Genomic DNA, 23442 nt, shown 5'->3' on the forward strand with positions numbered 1-23442 from the left:
AACAGCCCAGGATGGTCCCATGAGATCCTTAACTTAATTACATCTGCAAAGATCCTCATTCTGAATAGAGTTACATGCACAGGTTCTGGGTTAGGATGTGGTTTTGTGTCTGGCAGGGGTTGGGGGCACTCCTCAGCCACCAGCTTCCTGCCGGCTGACCCCGCTCTCTGACCTCCCTCCATGACTGTGCTGGTCAACACCAAGTTTCTCTAAGCCACGTGCTTCTGAAGACGGTGCTGAGCTCACAGAGCAGTGATTTGACCCCTAAACCATCGCACAGCTCGTCTTTCTCTTCTCTCCTAAATTTGTTATCATTTTTGTTCCTATGAAAATAATACACGTTCTAGGAAAGAGGCTTGGAAAGTACTAGAAAATAGGAGACAGCAAACTAGACCCATGAGCCCAGCCTGTTTTTGTCTGGCCCGTGGATTGAGAATGTGTTTTTACATTTTTATATTTTTTCAATTTTTTAACATTTATTTATTTTTTGAGAGACAGAGCATAAGCAGGGGAGGGGCAGAGAGAGAGGGAGACACAGAATCCGAAGCAGGCTCCTGGCTCCGAGCTGTCAGCACAGAGCCCGACATGGGACTCGAACTCACGAATCACGAGATCGTGACCTGAGCTGAAGTCAGTCGCTCAACCTACTGAGCCCCCCGGGAGCCCCTGTTTTTACATTTTTAAAGGATTGTGAAAACTAAAAGCAAAGCAAGAAAAAAAAAGTAGAAGGATAGGATGTGTGACGGCAAACCTTAAAAGATTTATCTGGCCCTTTACAGAAAAGTTTGCCAACTCCAGCTCCAAAGCATAAAAAGAGAAACCTTGAAAAAAAAAAAGTGGCACCCCCTTTGCCATCCAAGGTAGACATTCGTTCAGTCTGGTTTTTTTTTGAGTTCCTACTGTTGCCTGACCCCAGAGATTTCAGCATCCATTTTGGCCTTTTGCTTTCTATATGTATGTTTGTTCATTTATTTTGAGAGGGAGAGCAAGTGCATCAGCAGGGGAGGGGCAGAGGGACAGGGAAAGAGAGAATCCCAAGCGGGTTCCGTGCTGTCAGCGCAGAGCCTGACGCGGGGCTCGAACTCACGAACTGTTGAGATCGTGACCTGAGGTGAAACCGACGGTCAGACGTTTAACCGACTGAGCCACCCAGGCACCGTCTCTATTTTTTTTTTAACAAAGTGAAGTTTAGGCAGTTCATAAAATTGCGTATGTTGCTTGTTCCCGCTTAATATCATGGTGTGAATGTTTTCTGATCTTATTAGACGCTCCCACACTTCGCGCTCGCCGCATGCAGGTGTGGTTCTAAGCACAGCGCGTAGACCTCGTCACATCTTCACACCCCCTGAGTGAGGTGGGAATTGATAGGATCCCACTTTTACAGCTGAGGAAACGGATTTGGAGAAGGTCACCTGCCCGAGGACACGTGGGTGGGGCCAAGACGCAGAGCCGCCAGGCAGCGAGCGCCAACCCCGCACCTCCCTGCAGCCATGGTGCGTTGGCACGCCATACCCCCCTGCTGCCCTGTGCCAGGCTAACCCATCCTGCTGCCTCCTACCTTTAGCTCCCTCCTACCTTTAGCTCCCAGAAGGCTGCCTACAACAATGTGGTTGTAAGTGTTGCCTCATTATTGGCGCAGGTAGTTGGGGTCCTGAGAAGGGATGGCGGGACAAGCGTGTTCCTGCCTGGCCTCACTCCCCAATCTGCTGGCCCGCAGCAGGAGGCTGCCATCGCTCTGGGTCCTTTGGGTCACCCTGTTCAGAAACCGGTCGCCTTGCTTGAGCCAGTTCGCTTCCAAAAATAGCATCTGAACGGCAAAAGTCTTCCCTTCCGGTCCGTGCAAGCCACTCCCTGTTAACAAAAACTACCAGTGACCTCGTAACTTACCTATATGTTTATCACAGTCGTCTTTAAAGAAAATGCGTGAAAATATTTTGGGCATATGATTCCATTAAGAACTAGTTTTCTATTTAAAAAAATTTTTTAATGTTGTTTATTTTTGTGAGAGAGAGAGATAGGGTGTGAGTGGGGGAGGAGCAGAGAGAGAGGGAGACACAGAATTGGAGGAAGCAGGCTCCGGGCTCCGAGCCGTCAGCACAGAGCCCGATGTGGGGCTCGAACTCACGGACTGCGAGATCATGACCTGAGCCGAAATCAGACGCTCAACCGACTGAGCCACCCAGGTGCCTCATAAATCCAGACTTCCAGCTTCTTTTAAAAAATGGGGAGATGTGCCGCGGTGCGTCCGTGTTCTTGCAGAGCCCCCGTTGGTGGGCTGAGCAGTGGGTGGCCCGTAGGCAGGGCTTCTCTCCATTGTGCCCACTCTCCACCACCCCTTAGCGCCTCTCATACCAGGACACCTCACTCGCTTCTATATGCTCACCTGCTCGATAGGCCCTTGGTGGGGGGCTCCCCTGCTTTACAGCATAGCCTTCTCATCTGTGCCCCAGGAGGACTGAGCTCGGTCAGGGGTCTCTGGACCCTGAACGCAGGAGGGCAGCGTAGATGGAAGCGAGGGGGGCTCGCATCAAAATTGGTTTTAGTGGGCGCCCAGGTGACGCATTCGGTTAAGTGACCGACTTCAGCTCAGGTCCTGACCTCACAGCTGGTGAGTTCGAGCCCCGCGTCGGGCTCTCTGCTGACAGCTCGGAGCCTGGAGCCTGCTTCGGATTCTGTGCCTCCCTCTCTCCCTGCCCCTCCCCTGCTCGCTCGTTCGCTGTCTCTCTCAGAAGTAAACATTAAACATTCTTAATTGGTTTTAGGGAATGCTTCGCTACGACACGAGCATATCATTGCTTCGTGCCTTATTCTTCAGAAATGTAATTCTGAACAAGGACAGATAACTTTATTTTAGGGTTTCCGTGATGCGGGTGCACTCTACATATGTCCTGACTGCGAAAAGCCATGTGGATTTCACCCGATGTTTCACTCCTGTTAATTAAAATAAATTGGGGTGTGCGGCTTGAATTTCACACTGTCAGGAAAAGAAGGTCACTTTGATGAGTGAATCAGCCTAACTGGGCACCAGCTCCTGTCTCAGCAGCAGATCGTCCTGTGGTGCCCACACCCCCCTGACTGTGGGTGAGCTGCATTCTCTAATTCAGATGAAAGCTGTGAATAACCACTTCTGTCCAGAAGAGTGGCTCACAGAAGTCTGATCCGATCCTTTTTGTACAATCAGCTTTTTTTTTTTAATGTTTTTATTTATTTTTGAGATGGAGACAGAGCATGAGTGGGGGAGGGGCAGAGAGAGAGAGGGAGACACAGAATCCAAGGCAGGCTCCAGGCTCTGAGCTGTCAGCACAGAGCCCCACGCGGGGCTCGAACCCACGAACCGTGAGATCATGACCTGAGCTGAAGTCAGACACTTAGCCAACTGAGCCACCCAGGTGCCCCTATACGATCAGCTTTTAAAACAAGACCGTGTGTTTCCTGGTGGCCGAGGCAAACCGTTGATACGGGGGTGGTCCCTGGAGATGTGGCCGGGAGGATGCGTGTGGAGGTCCGTGACCTCGGGGGGCTGTGGCTGCTGCTCTTCACAGATGTGGGGTGTCGTTGCACCCCGAGGGCAGGGATTGTCCTGGGTGGGCTGCTGGGCTTTTGGGGGGCCCTGTGTAAATAACACTCTTCTATCTGGGCCAGATTCTGAGCAAATTCAAACGTAAGGAACAAGAACTAGAAAGGCAGAAGCGCATCTGTATCACCTTTATAGGCTTTTGTGAGTGATCGGAAGCACAGCGGTAGGTCTAGGTGCCTGGCCACATGGGTCACTGAAAACACAGAGCATTGGCGGGCATACGGTGGTCCCTGCTTAGCCGGAGGGGCTACAATACAGCCCTCTCCCTCTGTCCCCATCCCCCTTCTGCCTCCCCTCCATTTAGCCTACACAGCCACCACCCAACCCCTCCTGCCACCTGAGACCATGGTCTCTTGACCTTGACCCCTGGGATGGCTGTGCTCTCTGCCTCACGGACACGGGCACCTTCCCCTGACTTTGCTCCAACGTCTATGGCTGCAGAACACAGAGCCCGAAGATTCTGGTTTCACCTCCTCTCCTCTCCTGGCACGGGTAGGAGCTGGGGAGAGACCCTCAGCTTCCCGGAGCTTGTGTGACTTCACCTGTGAAGTGGACTGTGTTCATTTTCTGTCCCAAATCGCCACACGTCTAGCAACTTCACATCACACCCACTGACCATTGTTTCTGCGTCCGGGAGTCTGGGCACAGTTTAGCTGAGTTCTCTGCAGGGTCTCAGAGGCCTGCCGTCTGGGCCTCAGCTGGGCTGCCTTCTCTGGAGCTTGGGGCCCTGGTCCCAGCTCTTCGGTCGTGCACAGAATTCACCTTCTTGCAGTGTGGACTCGGGCCCTCAGCTCCTGTAGGTTTCCCTTCTCCACGTACTGTTCTTCTTAAGAGGCTGCTCGCTTCTCCCAAGGCCAGCAGAAGAGCGTCTCTCTGCTCAGGAAGGCCCAGCGCATCTTTCCAGAATGCTCACCTCCTGTATTCAGGCCCACCCAGGATCCTTCCCCCCCCCCGCCCCGGTTAACTTCAAGTCAACTGATCAGGGACCTCTGTTACACCATCAAGACCCGTTCACTTTTGCCACGTAATAACCAAGTCATAAGGCGACGGTCCTGTCAGGTTCAGAGTTCATGTCCACACCCAAGGGGGAGGGACCTATATGATGTGTATGCCACGGGGCCAAAGAAGCTGGGACCATCTTAGAAGTCTGCTCCCCAGGGGGAATTAATTACACTCTCCTCCTGGGATGTGGGTCTCTTCTGGTAGTGGGATGTGAAGGCAGCAGGAACTCAGCATAGGTGTGTCTTTTCCTTCCTTCCTTCCTTCATAATGACCACAAGGAATGCAGGTCTCCAGTGGCCGTTTCTTAACTACCCTGCCTCCTTTTTTTACCCAAATCAGCTCAACTTTGGCCTGATTGCTGGTATTTTCCTCTTCAATTGAGTTAAGAATGAAAGATGATGGAAATAAGCCCGAGAGCCTAACAGCACAATCCATTAATGTTTCCATTCTGCAAGCTATTTTCGGGCAGTTTGATTTGCAGATTTCCATCCCTGTGAATTTTCTGCTTTGAGATTGTTCTGAAAAACATTAAGATAACGGTGAAGGACAGGTTGCAGCAGTATTTCCCAGAGCTTAGCAGCCTTATCATTGCCAGCTTGGGACATGTGTGTGCGTGTGTGTGCGTGTGTGTGCGTGTGTGTGTGTTGCCATGTGAGTGTACAGGTGCTGCGTGTGCATGAATCGATCCGTGTGCACACATTCGTATGCACTCTGCATTGCAATATGCATGTGTGCATGTGCATACATGTATTCACTGTGTGTTGCTGTGTGTATATATACTTGCTGTGTGCACACGCATGTATGCATATGCATGTGTGTGCACACGTGTGTGCACTGTGTTGCTGTGTGCATGTTGTAGATGTGTGCACCTGTGTGTATGCATTGCGCATTGCTGTGTGCATGTATGCATGTGTGTGTGCATGCATGCACATGCACTAAGTATTATGTGTATGTATATTTGCTGTGCGCATGTGCATACATGCATGTGCACATGTGTGTTCTGCACTGTGTGTTGCTGTGTGCATGTGTTTGGTGTGTGCATCTGTGTGCATGGATGCATGTGCATGTGTGTGCGTGCATGTGCACGTGTGTGCGTGCATGCATTTGAACATGTGTGTATGCACTGTGTTGCTGTGTGCATGTGTGTTTGGTATGTGCGCGTGTGTGTACCTGTATGCATGTGCACGTGCGTATGCATTGCGCATTGCTGCGTGCATGTGTGCACGTGTATGTGTGTGCATGCATGCGTGTGCACTAAGTATTGTGTGTGTGTATATTTGCTGTGCGCATGTGCATATATGCATGTGCACTTTGGTCTTGTGCACTGTGTGTTGCTGTGTGCCTGTGTTCGGCGTGTGCACGTGGGTGGCTGGACGCACGTGTGTGCGCGTATGCATTTGAACGTCCGGATATGCACCGTGTTGCTGTGTGCACGTGTGTGTGTGTGTGTGTGTGTGTGCGCACTTGCATGTGGCACGGGCGTGCCCGGGCGTGCCTGTTTGATGAGTAATCTCTCACGTCGCGCCTCCCTTTCCCACAGTGGGCTGTGGAGTGCCACGGCCTCCTGCGGACCCTGCACGGCCTGGAGCAGGAGCACCTCAGGAGGTCCCTGGCTCTGCAGCAAGAGGAAGACTTTGCCAAGGCGCACAGGCAGCTGGCCATTTTCCAAAGAAACGAACTGCACAATATCTTCTTTACCCAGATACAAAGCGCCATTTTCCAAGGGGAACTGAAGCCAGAGGCGGCGAAAACGCTGCTGCAGGATTACTCCGAAATACAGGTGAGGCCTCACATCGGCTCGCGGTGAGGGAAGAGTGACTTCCCTGCCCCGTCTCTCGGGGGTTTCTCCTCTGCCGGAGTGAGTCCCGTCTCTTCCTTTCTCTTCCTTTCGGTTGCATACAGTGAACTGACCGCCTTTTCCTTCCTCCCCTTGACGTGTGCGTGAGTTGCCAGTAAACCGGGCAGTCGGTGGCTTGAAGCCCAGGCCGGGGACGCCGGCTGACTCGGATTCGAATTCCTGTCCCACCAGCCATCAGCTCTGCGAATTGAGGCAAATTGCCTGACTCCCCCGATCCCGTTCCCTCAGCCTGCAGAATGGGGGTAATAGAGAGGATTCATGGAAGAGCCTGTGCCTGGCACATTATACCCTTAATATATATACAGCAGTTAAAAATCTATATCAAAAAAAAAAAAAATCTATAAATACACGTGTGCGTGCATCCGTGTGTACCTGGGGTTTACTCTCCGTGGATACTCCTGGGTGAATCCGTGTGTTTGCGTGTGAGCCTCGGTGTGAATGTTACTAATCCCGATGGAATAAAGTCCCGAACATCAATGGGAATAGCCGATCTGAGACCGTCACCACCGCTGCTGAGGAATTTCTCCGGCCCGCACGGGATATTTTGCACGCGCGTTTACACCCACAGAGTGAAACCACCGGCTTGCAGCCATGCGAGCAGATTTCTGGTCCCGGCACAGGCCCGGCGAGGGAGGGCTGTGAGGAGCAGGGCCGTGCCAGAGGAGACCAAGTGACCGTCCCCGAAAGGCTCCCGAAAGTGGGTTTTCCAGGGTGAGAGGGCCCCCGTCAGGAGGCACCACGCGTGAGGAGAACAAGCCAGCCTCTCCGGGTTGTTCCCACTCAGACTTCAGCGGGAGTAGATACAGGAAGGATTCTGTTGTCTTCCTGGTTAGGCCTTCAGACCCCGTGGCATCCCTTAAGTACTGACCAGTTATGGAGTCATCTTTCTCCTCATGGCGGGCGGTGGCTGACTGTCAACACGTGGGCGTTCAAGCTAGAACGAATGCGTGATCGTTAGCAGTAATGGGATCAAGAAGGTGACTTCCATGGGTGATAATTGTCCCACAGCACAGGCATCTGTGCTGCAAGGCGCTTTTCCTTACGAAACTGGCTCGAGTCAGTGGTTCGCACGGACCCGGTTTTTGTGGAGGGCAGGAATATTGCCTCAGTGTTCCCGGTAGATCGATTCTGCTGCTGGTGAGTCAGGAACACGCTGGTGTTCGGCCGTATCGGACCGACCGTTCTGCTTTCCCGTCTGGACGGTGCAGGTTCCCAGGTGTCGGGAACTGGAGACATCGCAGCTTTAGGGGGAGAGGAGACTGGCCGTGGTATCATATGTATCTTGTAGAACAAAGCGTTGATCTCTCTGGCGACCCACTGCAGGGACTATGTTTCCACGGATGGGGAAAGACAGCAGAGCCACCCAGTGGGATAGCACAGCTTAAGCCAATGTTTTGATTACCGCTGGTCCAATGACTGCCCATCTAACTACTGTGCCACTGGTTAAAGCGGCATTCGATAGCAGCCTGAATTTAGAGCACAGGTCCTGGAATTAGATCACGGAGTTCAAATCCCTGCCCAGCCATTGGCCAGCAGTTTGCTGTGGACCCCGTTTCCTCCTCTGTGACGTGGGAACAATTGTTCTCTCTCTCTAGATGAAGTAAGATAAAGCGAGGAACACTCTGGGCCCAGGACGGACCCAGAGAAGATACCCAGGTATCTGATAACCTCATAACCCAGGTTATCATCAGCGTCTTGTGTTTGCTTGGGCTTTGTCATCTTGTCTCCCGTCTCCTGCCGGAGTGTGGAGGTTCGGGGGGTCAATTCAGGTGTCTGATTTACCGGTGCTGTGTTTTGCGAACAGCGTGGGTGAAGGCTGAGCGACTGAGCGAAATCCGCTTCCCTTTTCCTAGGGCAGGAAAGATGTTTTGACAGCCCCCAGCTATCTGGCTCTAGAATGCACTCATTTCTTATTAGTATGTAATTTTCTTCTAAGCCCTTGTTAATGGCAGGGCGGTTGAAGGTGATCACCCCCATGCCCCTACCCCTGTGCGTTTCCTTCAGAAAGGAAATGGAATGCTTTACATGCCTAGAATGTTCTCTAAATGTTAATGAGGCATATTTTCTTGATTTTTTTTTCTAAACAGGAGAAATTGGAAGAGTTAATGGACTTTTTCCAGGCTAGTAAGAGATACCATCTAAGTAAAAGATTTGGCCACAGGGAGTACCTGGTCCAGAACATGCAGTCGTCAGAGACCCGTGTGCAAGGCCTTCTGAGCGCCGCTGATGCTCAGCTGACCGTGTTCATCCAGAAGCATGAGAGGTGAGACCTGAGAGCCATCACAGATGACACACACAACCCCCTTGCCCCATCGTTCCTCATCAGGGATCGTCCACGCTGCTCGGTCAGCGAATACACTGACTGCTCCTGACTTCGTAAGAAAGATTCTCTAGTTGGAAGAATCCTTTGCATTGTAGAATTTTAAAAACGTAAGTGATAGTTGAGACAGCCATACGACGAACCTTCCCTGTGCCCATCATACAATCTCCGTGATCAATCTTGATGTTGCCCCACATCCCCCCAGAGTTATTTATTTATTTTTTTTAGTGTTTATTTATTATTATTTTGAGAGACAGAGCGCGAGGGGCAGGTGGAGAGGCAGAGAGAGAGGGACACACAGAATCGGAAGCAGGCTCCAGGCTCCGAGCTGTCAGCACAGAGCCCGACGTGGAGCTCAAACCCACAGACCACGAGATCACGACCTGAGCCGATGTTGGACACTCAATCGACCGAGCCACCCAGGCGCCCCTCCTCCAGAGTTATTTTAAAGCAAATCCCCAACATCTCGCCGCGAGATCAGTGGTGGAGGCTTACATGGGCTGTGTGGTGGGAGAGCCCACTTCCCTTGAACTTGGGCACTCTGCTGGCTTCTGCATTCACCTCGGGAGTGAAGTCTGAACATACAGAGGCTTGGGGCACCTGGGTGGCTCAGTCGGTTGAGCGTCCCACTCTTAATTTCGGCTCAGGTTGTGATCCCAGGGTCATGGGATTGAACCCTGAGCCGGGCTCTGTGCTGGGTGGGCGCCTACTTGGGATTCTCTCTCCCCCTCTCTCTGTCTCTCTCTCTGTCTCGGTCTCTCCCTCTGCCCCTCTACCCTACTCAGGTGCACATGTGCTCTCTCTCTCTTTCTAAAATAAATCAATACGTACACACACAGATGCTGGTCTTGGATCACACGTGGTCTTTCTCTGCAGCTGCAGGGTGCCGTGTGGTCGGTGGAAATGCACCTTCCTGCCAGGCAGCCTCTGCTCTTCTGCAGCCTGCCTGCCTCCTTCCTCCTCCCTTCCTTCCTTCCTTCCTCCCTTCCTTCCTTCTTCCTTCCTTCCTTCCATCCTTCCTCCTTTCCTTCCTCCTTCCTTCTTTCCTTCCTTCTTTCCTTCTTTCCTTCCTTCCTTCCTTCTTCCTTCCTTCTTTCCTTCCTTCTTCCTTCCTTCCTTCCTCCCTTCCTTCTTTCCTTCTTTCCTTCCTTCTTCCTTCCTTCCTTCCTTCCTTCCTTCTTCTTCCTTCCTCCCTCCCTCCCTTCTTTCCTTCCTTCTTCCTTCCTTCCTTCCTTCTTCCTTCCTTCTTTCCTTCCTTCCTTCCTTCCTTCCTTCCTTCTTTCCTTCCTCCTTCCTTCCTTCCTTCCTTCTTTCCTTCTTTCCTTCCTTCCTTCCTTCTTCCTTCCTTCTTTCCTTCCTTCCTTCCTTCTTCCTTCCTTCTTTCCTTCTTCCTTCCTTCCTTCCTTCTTTCCTTTCTCCTTCCTTCCTTCTTTCCTTCTTTCCTTCCTTCCTTCCTTCTGTCCTTCCTTCCTTCCTTCCTTCCTTCCTTCCTTCTTCCTTCCTTCCTTCCTTCCTTCCTTCCATCCTTCCTCCTTTCCTTCCTCCTTCCTTCCTTCCTTCCTTCTTTCCTTCTTTCCTTCCTTCCTTCCTTCTTCCTTCCTTCTTTCCTTCCTTCTTCCTTCCTTCCTTCCTTCCTCCCTTCCTTCCTTCCTTCCTTCTTTCCTTCTTTCCTTCCTTCCTTCCTTCTTCCTTCCTTCTTCCTTCCTTCCTTCTTCCTTCCTTCCTCCCTCCCTTCCTTCTTTCCTTCCTTCTTCCTTCCTTCTTTCCTTCTTTCCTTCCTTCCTTCCTTCCTTCCTTCCTTCCTTCCTTCCTTCTTTCCTTCCTCCTTCCTTCCTTCCTTCCTTCTTTCCTTCTTTCCTTCCTTCCTTCCTTCTTTCCTTCCTTCCTTCTTCCTTCCTTCCTTCTTCCTTCCTTCTTTCCTTCTTCCTTCCTTCCTTCCTTCTTTCCTTCTCTCCTTCCTTCCTTCTTTCCTTCTTTCCTTCCTTCCTTCCTTCCTTCGTTCCTTCTGTCCTTCCTTCCTTCCTTCTTTCCTTCCTTCTTCCTTCCTTCCTTCCTTCCTTCCTTCCTTCCTTCCCTTCTTCCTTCCTTCCTTCCTTCCTTCTTTCCTTCCTTCCTTCTTTCCTTCCTTCCTTCCTTCTTCCTTCCTTCCTTCCTTCTTCCTTCCTTCCTTCCTTCCTTCCTTCCTTCCTTCTTTCCTTTCTTCCTTCCTTCTTTCCTTCCTTCTTTCCTTCCTTTCTTCCTTCCTTCCTTCTTTCCTTCCTTCCTTCTTTTCTTCCTTCTTTCCTTCCTTCCTTCCTTCCTTCCTTCTTTTCTTCCTTCTTTTCTTCCTTCTTTCCTTCCTTCTTCCTTCCTTCCTCCTTCCTTCCTTCCTTCCTTCCTTCCTTCCTTCCTTCCTTCTTTCCTTCCTTCCTTCCTCCTTCCTTCCTTCCTTCCTTCCTTCCTTCCTTCTTTCCTTCCTTCCTTCCTTCCTTCCTTCCTTCCTTCCTTCCTTCCTTCCTTCCTCCCTCCCTCCCTCCCTCCCTTCCTTCCTTCCTTCCTTCAAGGTACTTGATTGCAAACAATGACACTTGCTCTTTCTGGTTATGAGAAGCTCTGAAATAAACAGAGGCCTGACTATAAAGCTGGCTTTCCCAGGACAGTCTGTGGTTTTCTGAATTGATTCCGCCACCTTGGTAATTTTATTAGGGCTCTGCAGCTCTCCCGCCCTACCAAATGAAGATGCTGTAAGGTGCAAATTATGCGAACACTCCCTACCCAAAGATGCTAATGAATTTGTCACTGCAGTTGCCTTGACACTCCTGATTAATTTTCACTCAAGTCAAAGAAACCGTTCCTTGCCTTGAACTGAAACACCGGACAGCTGGTCGTACTGTCGTGAGCCACGACTAGGCAGGTGTGTCCTATCTCTGACTTTTAAATCCCATTTTAAGAAGTTGGCCTAGACTTCTGTTTCTAAGGCATGTATCCACCATTCATTCATTCATTCATTAATTCGCCTATTCACTCCTTCAAGAAGCTTCCGTGGATAAACTACCCTGTGGGAGCAGAGGGCCCAGCCCAGCGATGCAGGCCGACTGGGACTAGTAGTGGGAATCACAACAGACTGCATCGGTCAGGATTCTGGAGAAAAACAGCCAGTCAGATAGGTACGGGGAGTTGGCGCGCACAGTGACAGAGGCTGAGAAGCCCCCCATCTGTCATCTGCAAGCCGGAGACTCAGCAAAGCGGGTGGCAGAGTTCAGTCTGAGTCCAGAGGCCTGAGGACCAGAGGGGATCCCAGCCTGGGAGCAGCAGAAGGTGAGGCGAGGAGTCCAGCTGAAGCAGTGAGACTGGAAAAAAGGGGGCAGATTCCTCCTTCCTCTGTCGTGTGTTCTGTTCAGTCCCCTGCTGGATTGGCTGGGGTCCCCCCACATGGAGGAGGGTGGGCGGTCTGCTTTACCCTCTAATGTCTCCTGGAAACCCCCTCCCAGATCCACTCGGACACAGTGCTTACTGTGGGTGCCCTGCGGCTACCCAGGTTAACGTGAAGAATTAACTCTTCACAGGGTATTTCCTACCTTTACTTCTTGGACTTCCATTGTTTTTTTGTTTTGTTTTGTTTTTAATTGTTTTTAATGTTTATTCTTGAGAGAGACAGAGTGCGAGCCAGGGGAGGGGCAGAGAGAGGGGGAGACACAGAATCCGAAACAGGCTCCAGGCTCCGCGCTGTCAGCACAGAGCGCGACGCGGGGCTCGAACTCACGAACCGCGGGATCATGACCTGAGCCGAAGTCGGATGCTCAACCGACTGAGCCACCCAGGCGCCCCTGCTTGGACTTCCATCGTGACAGTCCCATCACCAGGAACTCCTGACCCACCGTCTCCTCTTGGAAAACTGTGGTGGCCCCTTGAGTGCCACTCTTTCCCAGAACTCTTGCCCAGCCTTGGCCCAAACCGGCGGGTTTCTGAGGTTGAGCCTTCTGTGCACGTCTCTAGTGACGCTGACTTCGCCCTTCCTGTATTTCGGGAACTTCCTGCCTGCCTGTTCCGCTTCTGCTCCTTCAGGGTGAATGAAGACTTTCTCTGATCAAACCAAACTCATGCAGAGATGACCGTCCAGCCACACCAAGAGCTGGGCTGAGAGTGGGTTTGCAGCATGCCTCAGCCACCTCTCTCTCTCTCTCTCTCTCTCTCTCTCTCTCTCCCTCCTAGAGCAGGGTACCTGGACGAGGACCAGATGGAGGCCCTGTTGGAGCGCACCCAGACGGAAGTCTTTTCCATCAAACAGAAGCTGGACAATGACTTGAAGCAGGAGAAGAAGAAGCTGCACCAGAAATTAATCCTTAAGAGAAGGCGAGAGATACTGCAAAAGGTATGTGAGGACTCGCGCCCTTGACGCTTTGTGTGACCTTCCCGAGCCCTCGCAGGGCGCCGGGCACCACTGGGGTCTGGAGCGCGGCCGAGGATCTCCCAGAGCCACGTGCCGTGCCTGGCGGAGACTCACTAGAACGCAGTGTCCCGCAGGTGCCGTCCAGCCTGGGCAGAGCAGAGAGTCCTGGTGTGTTGGTCCCGCCCACCGGGGCCGGGAGTGAGGGCAGGGGGAGTGAAGAGTGAGCGATGGGTACCCTCGCGCTCACTGAGGGCTTGCTCAGCCCTGTGCTAAGTTTGCTGCAGGAGATGTCTCACTGAGTCCCTACATTAACCCTGTGAGGTCAGTACTAGCGTTTGGTCCTTTTGTTTTCGTGTTAGCTTTATTTTTTTACATTTGTTTTAATGTTTATTTCTGAGAGAGAGAGAGAGACAGAGTGCGAAGGGGGGAGGAGCACAGAGAGAGGGCGACACAGAATCCGAAGCAGGCTCCAGGCTCCGAGCTGCCAGCACAGAGCCCGACGTGGGGCTCAAACCCATGAACTGAGATCGTGACCTGAGCCGAAGTCGGACGCTCAACAGACTGAGCCACCCAGGCGCCCCAACATCTTTCTTTTTTTTAAGTTTATTTATTTTGAGAGAGACAGAGACAGTGCGAGTCGGGGAGGGGCAGAGAGAGAGAGACAGAGACAGAGACAGAGAGAATCCCAAGCAGGCTCCCCACTACCAGTGCAGAGCCCCGTGCAGGGCTCGATCCCACGAACTGTGAGATCATGACCTGATCTGAAATCCAGAGTCAGACGCGTAAGCGACCAAGCCACCCGGGCGCCCCTTCTCTCCTCGCATCTTAACCCGACTGAAGTGTGCCCTCTTCCCTCGGGTCCCACTCGGATCTCTTGCCTTGAAGGCCTCCCCTGACCTCCTCACGTAAGTTGTGGTTCCTGGATCTCAGGGTGGTTTCTTCCCATTACCCCATCCGGAGCTGGGGTTCCCGTGTGCCTGGGACATGGTGAGGGTAATAGACACTCCCTGTCGTGAGCTCTGCAGTAGGCACTCCTCTGAGTCCTACACACGGTGAAGCAACTCACTGAATCCTCACAAATGCTGTGGGAGATACATCCTGCTATTGCCCCCATTTCGCAGATGAGGATATTGGAGGCACAGAGAGGACTAGACGTTCTCTTTGGGTCACTCCTCTTGGCCATGGAGGTGCCAGGATTGGAACCCAGGTGGTCTGCCTCGTGGGCTTTACCTACTCAATAATAAGCCTTGGGGCTCATTCGATGAAGCGTCCGACTTCGGCTCAGGTCATCATCTCACAGCTCATGGGCTCGAGCCCCGCGTCGGGCTCTGTGCGGACAGCTCGGCCTGGAGCGTGCTTCGGAGTCTGTGTCTCCCTCTCTGTCTGCCCGTCCCCCCGCTTGCTTTCTGTCTCTCAAAAATTGAAACATTAAAAATTAAAATTAAAAAATGATCATACAAGCCTCGAACAAATGAAGCTCTCACTATATTTTGGGTTACTACTCTCTTTTTAAAAATTTCGTTTAATGTTTATTTATTTTTGAGAGAGAGAGAGGGAGACTGAGCAGGAGTGGGGGAAGGGCAGAGAGAGGGAGACACAGAATCGGAAGCAGGCTCCAGGCTCCGAGCCGTCAGCCCAGAGCCCCATGCGGGGCTTGAACCCACGAACCCTGAGATCGTGACCTGAGCCGAAGTCGGACGCTCAACCGACTGAGCCACGCGGGCGCCCCTAGTTTGGGTTCCTTTCTCGAGGCTAGTTTTCCAAGCGTGGTCGTCGGGAAAGGACCTGTCAGCGTCCTGTGCCTCCTGCAGCCGGTTTGCACGGGGTCCCCCAGGGGGCTGTGTGCACGGACCCTGCCCTCACTTAGCTCTCCTGCCTGAAACCCCCGCAGCACAAGGAGCAGCGGAAGGAGCTGCTGTCCGTCGGGGAGGCCCTGCGAGCCGCCGAGGACGCCGGCCAGTTCCTGGGCCGCTGGGGGAGCCTGCTGGCGGAGCACAATGCCGCGCTGGAGACGCTACAGGAGCGCCTGGACCAGGCCGCCCTGGAGGACCTCAGGGCCCTGACCCTGTCGCTGTCCGAGAAGGCCACCGAGGAGCTGCGGCGGCTGCAGAGCTCGGGGGTGGCCCAGGAGCTGCTCAAGCACGGCGTGCCCTGGCTCTTCCTGCAGCAGATCCTGGAAGAGCACGGCCGGGAGCTGGCCGCCCGGGCCCGGCAGCTCGAGGCCGAGGAGAGGGACAGGGACCAGGAGGGCGTCCAGAGCGTGAGGCAGAGACTGAAGGACGACGCCCCGGAGGCCTCCACGGAGGAGCAGGCGGAGCTGAGACGCTGGGAGCACCTGATCTTCGCGTGAGTGCCCTGCGAGCCCTCCCCCTCCTCCACCCCCCGCGAGAGGGGTCCCGCCCGTGGTCGAGGGGACAGCGGGCACTGCATAGACGGGAGCGGGGACGGCAGTTCCTTAGTCACGAGGACCGGCGGCCCAGGGGACGGGGTCACCCAGGGCCGCAGCCGGGGCCAGCGAGAGGCAGGCTTTGTAGCAAGAAGAGGGTGAGGTTCCCATGGAGGGAGGTGACTGGTGGCGAACAGGACCCTCCCCTCTCTGCTCCCGGGGACAAGGCCCTTCGTCGGCCGGCCTTCTTACCGAGGGGACCAGGCACAGCTCCTGCCCATGCAGGACATATCACATGTCGTTGCTCATTCGAGGCCATTCCGAGCCCGCCCCGTTTCACCAGATGTCAACGACGTGTGATGTTGGCCTCTACTCTGAGGCCTTCCAGGTCTCACTGTCTCTTCACCCGGCCCCTCCCTTCAGTCACCGATGCGGTGACTGGGCTATTTGATTTCATTCTTAATTCGAGAACCGTGTAATGACATCCGCCTGTGAGTAGGACGTACTGGGCCACAGCTGGCCACCGCTTCTCGTATAATAACTGGAAAATAGCAGATAAATGGCACACCTCCTGTTTTTAAAGACGCAGGAATGCTGTGGAAGTGATGAGGACCAGCCCAAGTCACCTGCCTCAGGGGCCAGAGCGCCACAGCCCTTCGCTTCCCGGCAGTGTTTGGCAGCTGTCTGCACAGACGGAGATGTGGTGTGGCCCAAATGGGGCACCTTTTGTGGTGTCAGAGAGACCAGCAAAGCGTTTGGCAGTTGTTGAGGGCTGGCCCATCAGATCGGAAAGAGAAGGAGCTCCAAACAAGGCCAGCGTGGGGCTTTAGAGAGGAGTGAGGTGTGGACCGCGTAGACCAGAAAGCCTGGATTTAAATCCCACCAGCTGAGTGTAGGAAAGTCACCTAACCAACTTGAGCCTCATTTCTCTTGCCTTAAACGACAATAGTAAATCACTTAGGGTGCGGTCCGCAGCACGTGATACTATCGCATCGGCAAAAGGCGCAGAGAATATTTTATAGGAAGGAGTCAGCGGTAGATGTTTCTAGGCTTGATTCAGTGGCTCAGTGATTCTGTCAGGGACCCAGTTCTCACAGTCTTTGTGCTCCACTACCTTCCGTGTGCCTCCTTGGTCTTTGGGCTCATCCCCTCATGGTTTCAGGATGGCTGCTGCAGCTCCAGGTGTCACGCTCATTATCCCTTTTGAACATCTTAGACATCAATCGTTCTGATACCACCGGTCACAAGCCCATGCCTAAACCGCTCACCGGCAAGGAGAATGACACAGCCATGATTGTCGTAGACCAGAGGCAGTAAACGTTTGTTTAATGACATGCAGATAAGCGTAGTCACTGAGGGCCACTTGAATTTTGTTGCAACCAGACGCACTCTGTAAACTAATGAACTTGACTGGGTTCCAGTAAAACTTTATTAACAAAAACAGGCAGGGGGCCGGACTTGGTCCACAGGCCGTAGTTTGCCAGTCCCTGCCTTAGACCAGTTGCAGAAGCCCCACCCCGGAGCTGTGAGGGGTGTGTAGGGTAGCCCCTCCAAACAAAAGCTGAGCTGACAAGGGGCACGGTAGTGGCCCTGGGTTAGGTCATCAACCACGTCTAACAAGATGCCACCTTCACGGCATCGATGAGGGAGTACATGGGTTAATATATTTAAATCCTTTAACACAACCCTTGATCTGCAGGAAGTGGGAGATGAGTAGTAGCTTTACCTCTAATATTCCTGTGCTGGAAGAGCTCAGATTATCAGGAGAGCAGACACAGAGAGAGGCCATCATTGACAGACGATGCCCAGGCAGGTAACCATACGGGGCACCCTGCAGGATCCAGATCTTTGCCAGGCTCCGAGGGAGGTACGCTGTGTGCGCCCACCACCGGCCTGGCACTGGGAGCCAGAGACGAGCGGGCGTGGGCCCCCGGTGCCTTGCGGCGAGGGGGCACGACCGGGGATGGGGCAGCTTGACAGAAGTCGTGGTCCTTATCTGGGGGTGAAACGGAGGGACCGGTGTGGCCGGTGTGAAGGAACAAAGTTAAAAACCAGCAGCGCAGGAGGAAAGAACAATTTCCACCCTCCACCGGGTCCATTTATTTCCAGTAATGAAGTAACTGTTTGCCTGTATGAACGTGATTGTGCCCATCAGGCAGGAGCAGAGAGCCTCTTTTCCTCTTAACAAACGGACCTACCAATCCATGTTCCTTAAAGCTGCTTTTCCTTTCAACAAACCAACCAGCCAGCCCAGAAATTTAAGCAAATAAGCAAACCCAAACAATCCGTCCGAGCAAATAAACAAAACTCAACCCCATTTGGGATACTTTTCTTGGTATAGACGCTTCACCGTCTGAGCTGATTCTTGGGCACAACTTAATTCTGAATCCAGAGCTCTGCCTGTTGGAAGTTGTTGCACGGACAGGAGGGTGGAGGGGGTGTTGTGGGTCGGGGGTGGCGGAGGCCAGAGGGGAACGAGTCCTTTTCAGCATATCGGGTCAGCCCGTCTGTGTCCCCCCTCTGCCGGGCCGGCAGGCTGCGCGCTGGGCATCGGTGGTCCCTCCCACCTGCCCCCCTGTGATGGGCATGGGACGGAGGGCATCTTCCTGCCAATGCCCATCCTTCCTTGGCAGCTACCTCTCGTGGAACGGGATCTGTCCGGCTTCCACCATTTCGTGCCTCCTCCTACGCAGTGCTGGTCCCCGGGACTGACCTCACCACCAGGGAGAACGGGTCCTCGGGTGTCTGCAGGGAGTACAACCTCTCAGTTCTTCCCCATCTCTGCTTTATGGTTCTCATGTATTTCCCAGTCTTTGTTAGCGCCCGTTTTCTTGGACACACAAGACACCGTCTCCTCTCCAAGCCGGTAAAAAGCGGACCCTTACACACCACTTCCTAGTCCCACGAATTGTTCTCGGTGATTCACTCTGTATTCCCCCAGAGTCCCTTTGCACGCTGCAACCCGCTTTGGAGTCTTCGAGGCGTATAAATTAGACCTGACATCCCCATTGCCAGATGGTCGTTGCCTTCAACATCCTGTGGATCCGTTTTGCAGAGAGTATGACCAAAGCCGCCTCTGGTTTAGTCATTCACCAGGAAAAGAGAATTCTCACCTTGCTGTCTGAAAACGCTTTATCATTTTTCTAAGGGTCGAGGAGGGTCAATGCACACGATACACATGTGTTTGTCTACTTTGCTTATTCAAGATTCCAAAAGGTTGCAGCCTTTATTACTGAGGCATTCTGAAAAAAAATGGCTTTGCACCGTCGTCTTAAAACACATTTTTAGAAACTTTCTGATTTCAAGCAGGATGGAGTTGCTGTAAACCTGGTTGGGTAAAGTAGGAATTAACAAGGATGTGGGTTTTTTTGTTGTTTTTTTTTTTTTGCCAGGGAAAGCATGTGTTTGAGACTTCTTTCCTGAGCTCCTGCCTTCATTTTAAACTCCTTTAGGGCACAGATCCTCCCTGTCTCCTGTGTTTCCATCTTATCTTTGTGCCTACACAGCAGAGCGTTAAGGCCGGGCCACCCCGGGACCGATGGGCTTGAGGATGGGCAAGAATTGTGCCTCAGAGGGGCGCCTGGGTGGCGCAGTCGGTTAAGCGTCCGACTTCAGCCAGGTCACGATCTCGCGGTCCGTGAGTTCGAGCCCCGCGTCAGGCTCTGGGCTGATGGCTCGGAGCCTGGAGCCTGTTTCCGATTCTGTGTCTCCCTCTCTCTCTGCCCCTCCCCTGTTCATGCTCGGTCTCTCTCTGTCCCAAAAATAAATAAAAAACGTTGAAAAAAAAAAATTTAAAAAAAAAAAAAAAAAAAAAAAAAAAGAATTGTGCCTCAGAGTCATTTCAAGGTTACTTTCACTTTGGATCCCACGTGCCCCGCAAACACAGTGGGGAAAAGGTTCTCCAGGGCGTAAGGTACCAAGGAGCAGCTGGCAGCTTCCTGGCAATCTTTTATTTTTATTATTATTTTTTAACGTTTATTCATTTTTGAGACAGAGAGACAGAGCGCGAGCTGGGGAGGGGCAGAGAGAGAGGGAGACACAGAACCCGAAGCAGGCTCCAGGCTCTGAGCTGTCAGCACACAGCCCGATGAGGGGCCTGAACTCACAAACTGTGAGATCGTGACTTGAGCCAAAGTCGGACGCTTAACCGACTGAGCCACGCGGGCGCCCCTTCCTGGCATTCTTTTAAAACAGTTGACAGACCCCATGAAGTGAGAAACCCAAGACAGGATGTCAAGACATGGGCCTGGGGCCTTCGCACTATTTCTGGCTGGAGGCCCACGTCAGCGGAAAGTCCTATTCTATTTCCAGAAGAGAACTTTCTAGCTGAGCTGCGGTCCCAGCCTCCCTCACTGAGCTTTGGGCGTGGTAGGGCCGGTCCCGGCCTCCCACGGTGGTCCTGCAGGTTTTTCTAAAGCAAGCACAGGGCATATTTTATGCAGCCCGTGTGGATTGCACATTACCGGAAGAAGGAAAGAAAGCCGCGGTTGTCAACAGAGAACACTTCTCAGATGAACTAGTGAACAGACATGCATTGCCCGAAGCAGGAAGCACAAGAGGACTCTCCCTCACTTGCTCGCTCCTGGCCCGGCAGGAACTTCTTCTGCGCTGGGGTCCCCAGCAGACTTAGCCTCACATCTCCCCAGAGACGTGGGAAAGTGAGCTTGTGGTCTGTCCGCCCGGTGGAGTGGGCCGTGGGCCTTGCCAGAAAGGAAGGGTGGGCACTTTCCTCGGCCTCCTCACCTGTAAACTGAGGATCGAGTTGCTGGAAGGACTGGCAGTGACGGAGGTAAATGGATCTTTCCTGCGGCTGCCACAGCAAAGTGTCACAAACCGGGAGGGTTTTCTCTGGCTGCCTTGGAGGCCGGAAGTGTGAAGTCAAGGCATCAGCCGGGCCGGACTCCCTCTGAGGACACGAGGACAGAGTCTGTTCCTGGTTTCTCTCAGCTTCTGGTGATGCCTCTGCCCTTGGCATCCGTCAGCTTTGTTCTGTCACTCCAGTCTCTGCCCCTGTGGTCCCAAGGCTTCCCCTGCGTATGTCTCTCTTCTCTTATGAGGACATCGGTCATGTTGGATTAAGGGCCGATCCTACTCCACTATGACCTCGTCTTATCCTCCTTTCGCGTCGGCAGAAACCCCGTTTCCAAATAAGATCACGTTCACAGGTAGCGGGAATTGGGACTTGAGTATCTTTTGGGGGGACACACAGGTCAGCCTTTAGCAGGAGATCAGTCAGCACGTTCCCAGCATGGAACGGGTTTTCTCTGAGTGATGGCTGTCGGGCATCACCTCTTAAGACCCAGGCACTGGCCCCAGCCTTTCCCCTCGTCCTCCTGAGCTGAGCTGGCCACCCCTTCTCCAGGCTGCTGGGACCTACCGCATGCTGCTGAGCGGGCTCAGCGGACGACGCTGCGTTTTCGTGTGTTCCTAAAGCGAGAGCAGGCTCTGTCCCTGGTCAGGAGGGGCCGGAAGGTCTGCTGTGGCCCCGCAGACACCCTCACAGCCTCGTCCCACTGTAGCTTAGCTCCGGGACAGGGGCGTGTCCAGCACGACATAGCTCGGTGCTTGAGAGATCGCCGCGGAAGGAATGCGCCAATGAAGGCACGATGAGCCTTTCCAGGCGTGGACTGAACGTGTGCATTTTGCTGTCTGGATCCCCCCACCCCCGCCAGCCCCCCGGCCCGCTTCCTCCGCATAAGAACGTCTCTGTTCTGGCTTTTCCAGGAAGCTCTGTTCCTCGGCCTTCTCCCAGTCTGAAGAGGAGCTGCTCAGGATGAGGCAGGAGGTTCACGGCTGCTTCGCCCAGATGGACAGGAGCCTGGCCCTCCCCAAAATCCGGGCCCGCGTCCTGCTGCAACAGTTTGAGACCGCCTGGCGAGAAGCAGAGTTCCAGAAGTTGGACCAGGCGCTGGCTGCCCCTGAGATGCAGGTGAGAGTGATGCCCGGCGGCTCCTTGGTGGCTGACGTGGGGCGTCTCTCAGCCCCCGACGCCCCTCCGGGTTCATCCCACGTCGCTCTCCTCTGCAGCCGTGTCGGCATCCGGCTACTCGTAGCACCGCCAAGCTCGTCCTGACCTTACGGTGCCCGGCCCAGACCCCCTCGCCCGGGCCCTGCACCGCAGCCGCTCAAGGCTCACACCTGCTCCCTCCTTCTGGGCGTGGCTCCGGGCAGATGGGCACCACCCGGCCTGAGACGCGCTCCCCCAGCCACACTCAGTGACCCGCTCGGGGTACAAAAGGCTGGCCCTTCCGTAAGTGGCATAAGGAGGATGCTTAGCTCAGGCGGGGTCAGGGAAAGAGAACCCCCCACCCTCGGCCTTGTAGCGCGATGATGGGCAGCTGCCTTCTGGGGGCACCTGTCGTGTGCCTCGAAGACAGACAGCTCTCGGAGGCCATGTTTGCCCCCGAGCCCCCCCACGGAGCCGTCAAGGCTACACCTTACCTGAGAGCCCCGCCCTTTGCCCTTCCTGACCTGGTCCCTCACTGCCTACATGCTCCCGGCTCCTCTGTCAGGAAACCAAGGTCTCCCCATCCCCATCTCTGGCTCTGCCGCTGGGGAACCCAGCTCAGGACGAGACCTTTGAACTTGCTGTTTCTTCTGCCAGGAACATGCCTCCCCCAGAACCTCGAGGGTCCAGCCCTTTGTGATCTGTTTGCATCCCAGCTCAGACGCCCACCCCGAGCACCCGTCCAGAAGAACCCCCTCCCCAGGCATTCCTCACGTGGCTGTGGTCCGTGACTCCACATAATCGACCACTGCCTGAGACGCCCTGGTTTCTCAGCCCGCGCCCTGCCTGCGTCCCCACCGCAGACAAGCTCTCTAACCCCTTCACCACTCCGTCCCCACCACCTAGAAAGTGCCCGGCGCACAGTAGGTGTGCAGTTCATTTGACTGAGCCAGCCAATCACCAGGTGAACACAAGAGGTCAATCTTCTCTTGAGGCGATGCTGTGTTGAGATTCAAAACCTATTCAAAGCGCTTAAGCCAACACTGTCTCCTGCAAGTTCACAGCAATGCCAGGAGGCAGGTTTCCAAGCTCACTTTCCAAAAGAGAAAACCACCCAGCAAAGGAAAAGTGAGTTGACTGAGGCAGGCAGGAGGTGGGAGAACTGGGCTTGGGCTGGTTTTTCCTGACTTTAAACCCACTGCTTTTTCTTTAGGGGAAGAAAAAAATCAAAACAACAAAAAAATCAGACATATCCTCACTGAATAAACAGCAGTACAATGCAGAAACAGCTTGGAAGGTTTCATATTCTTTCACATTAAAAAAAATGGTTTTTTTTTTCCCTTTCTATTTCTTTTCTTAGAAGGGTGCAGGATACACAAGATGATGGTAGTTAGAGAGTAAGGAACAAATGATCAAAGTGGTTCCCCCCCCCCCCAAGTTTTGGAACAGCGACTAAACATATTTTCACATAAGGGAAGCAAGGTGTGTTTCCCCTGCTTTTGGGCTGACCAAGGGCCAATCCTGGCAGGAATTAAGTTTTGGATTCTAAAGTTGCTCAAGGTGCTGGGTTTGGAGAGAGAGGTGGCCCCGCGTCCTACCTCCGAGGGGCAGAGGCCCCGCCTGTGAAGTGCGCTCCTCGATCCCCTTCGAGAAATGCACACACAGGCTGGTGGCCGCGGTTGGCTGAGCCTGACTCCCTTCACGAGGACGGTCCTGGGAAAGCAGAGGGGCCGGTGGTGGAGGACTCTGCTGGTGCCAGCAGCGAGAGCTGCTCTCTGTATCTTCACAAGCACAGGGACACCTCTTCTGTCGAGTCCCCTGCCCGGAGAGGCTGCCGGATCCGGGTCCCACGGCTGGGCCTCGGGGGCCTCGGGTTGGTTGTGCGGCCTGACCTCAAAGCTTTGGCTGTGCCCTCCGGAGTCCCTTTTCTGCCTTTGGTGGACCAAAGGCCCACGCGCTGAGCTTGTTCAGGAAAATGTCCAT

At 53.6% G+C, this 23442-nt stretch overlaps 1 protein-coding gene across 3 annotated transcripts in view; it reads left to right on the plus strand.

Annotated features, from left to right (window-relative positions):
* Positions 1–23442, plus strand: part of EVC2 (EvC ciliary complex subunit 2) — a 134028-nt gene that overhangs the window by 75631 nt on the left and 34955 nt on the right. For 2 of the 3 annotated variants that reach the window (XM_060655460.3, XM_060655459.3), the window contains 5 exons: positions 6120–6359; positions 8525–8700; positions 12949–13108; positions 15018–15472; positions 21237–21441. In XM_060655460.3, coding sequence (XP_060511443.3) covers positions 6120–6359; positions 8525–8700; positions 12949–13108; positions 15018–15472; positions 21237–21441 — 1236 coding nt within the window. The remainder of the gene's footprint in view (positions 1–6119; positions 6360–8524; positions 8701–12948; positions 13109–15017; positions 15473–21236; positions 21442–23442) is intronic. The other variant, XM_060655461.3, reaches the window with a different exon arrangement.

The sequence above is a fragment of the Panthera onca genome, chromosome B1 (assembly GCF_046562875.1).
Source record: "Panthera onca isolate mPanOnc1 chromosome B1, mPanOnc1 haplotype 2, whole genome shotgun sequence".
Classification (NCBI taxonomy): domain Eukaryota; kingdom Metazoa; phylum Chordata; class Mammalia; order Carnivora; family Felidae; genus Panthera; species Panthera onca.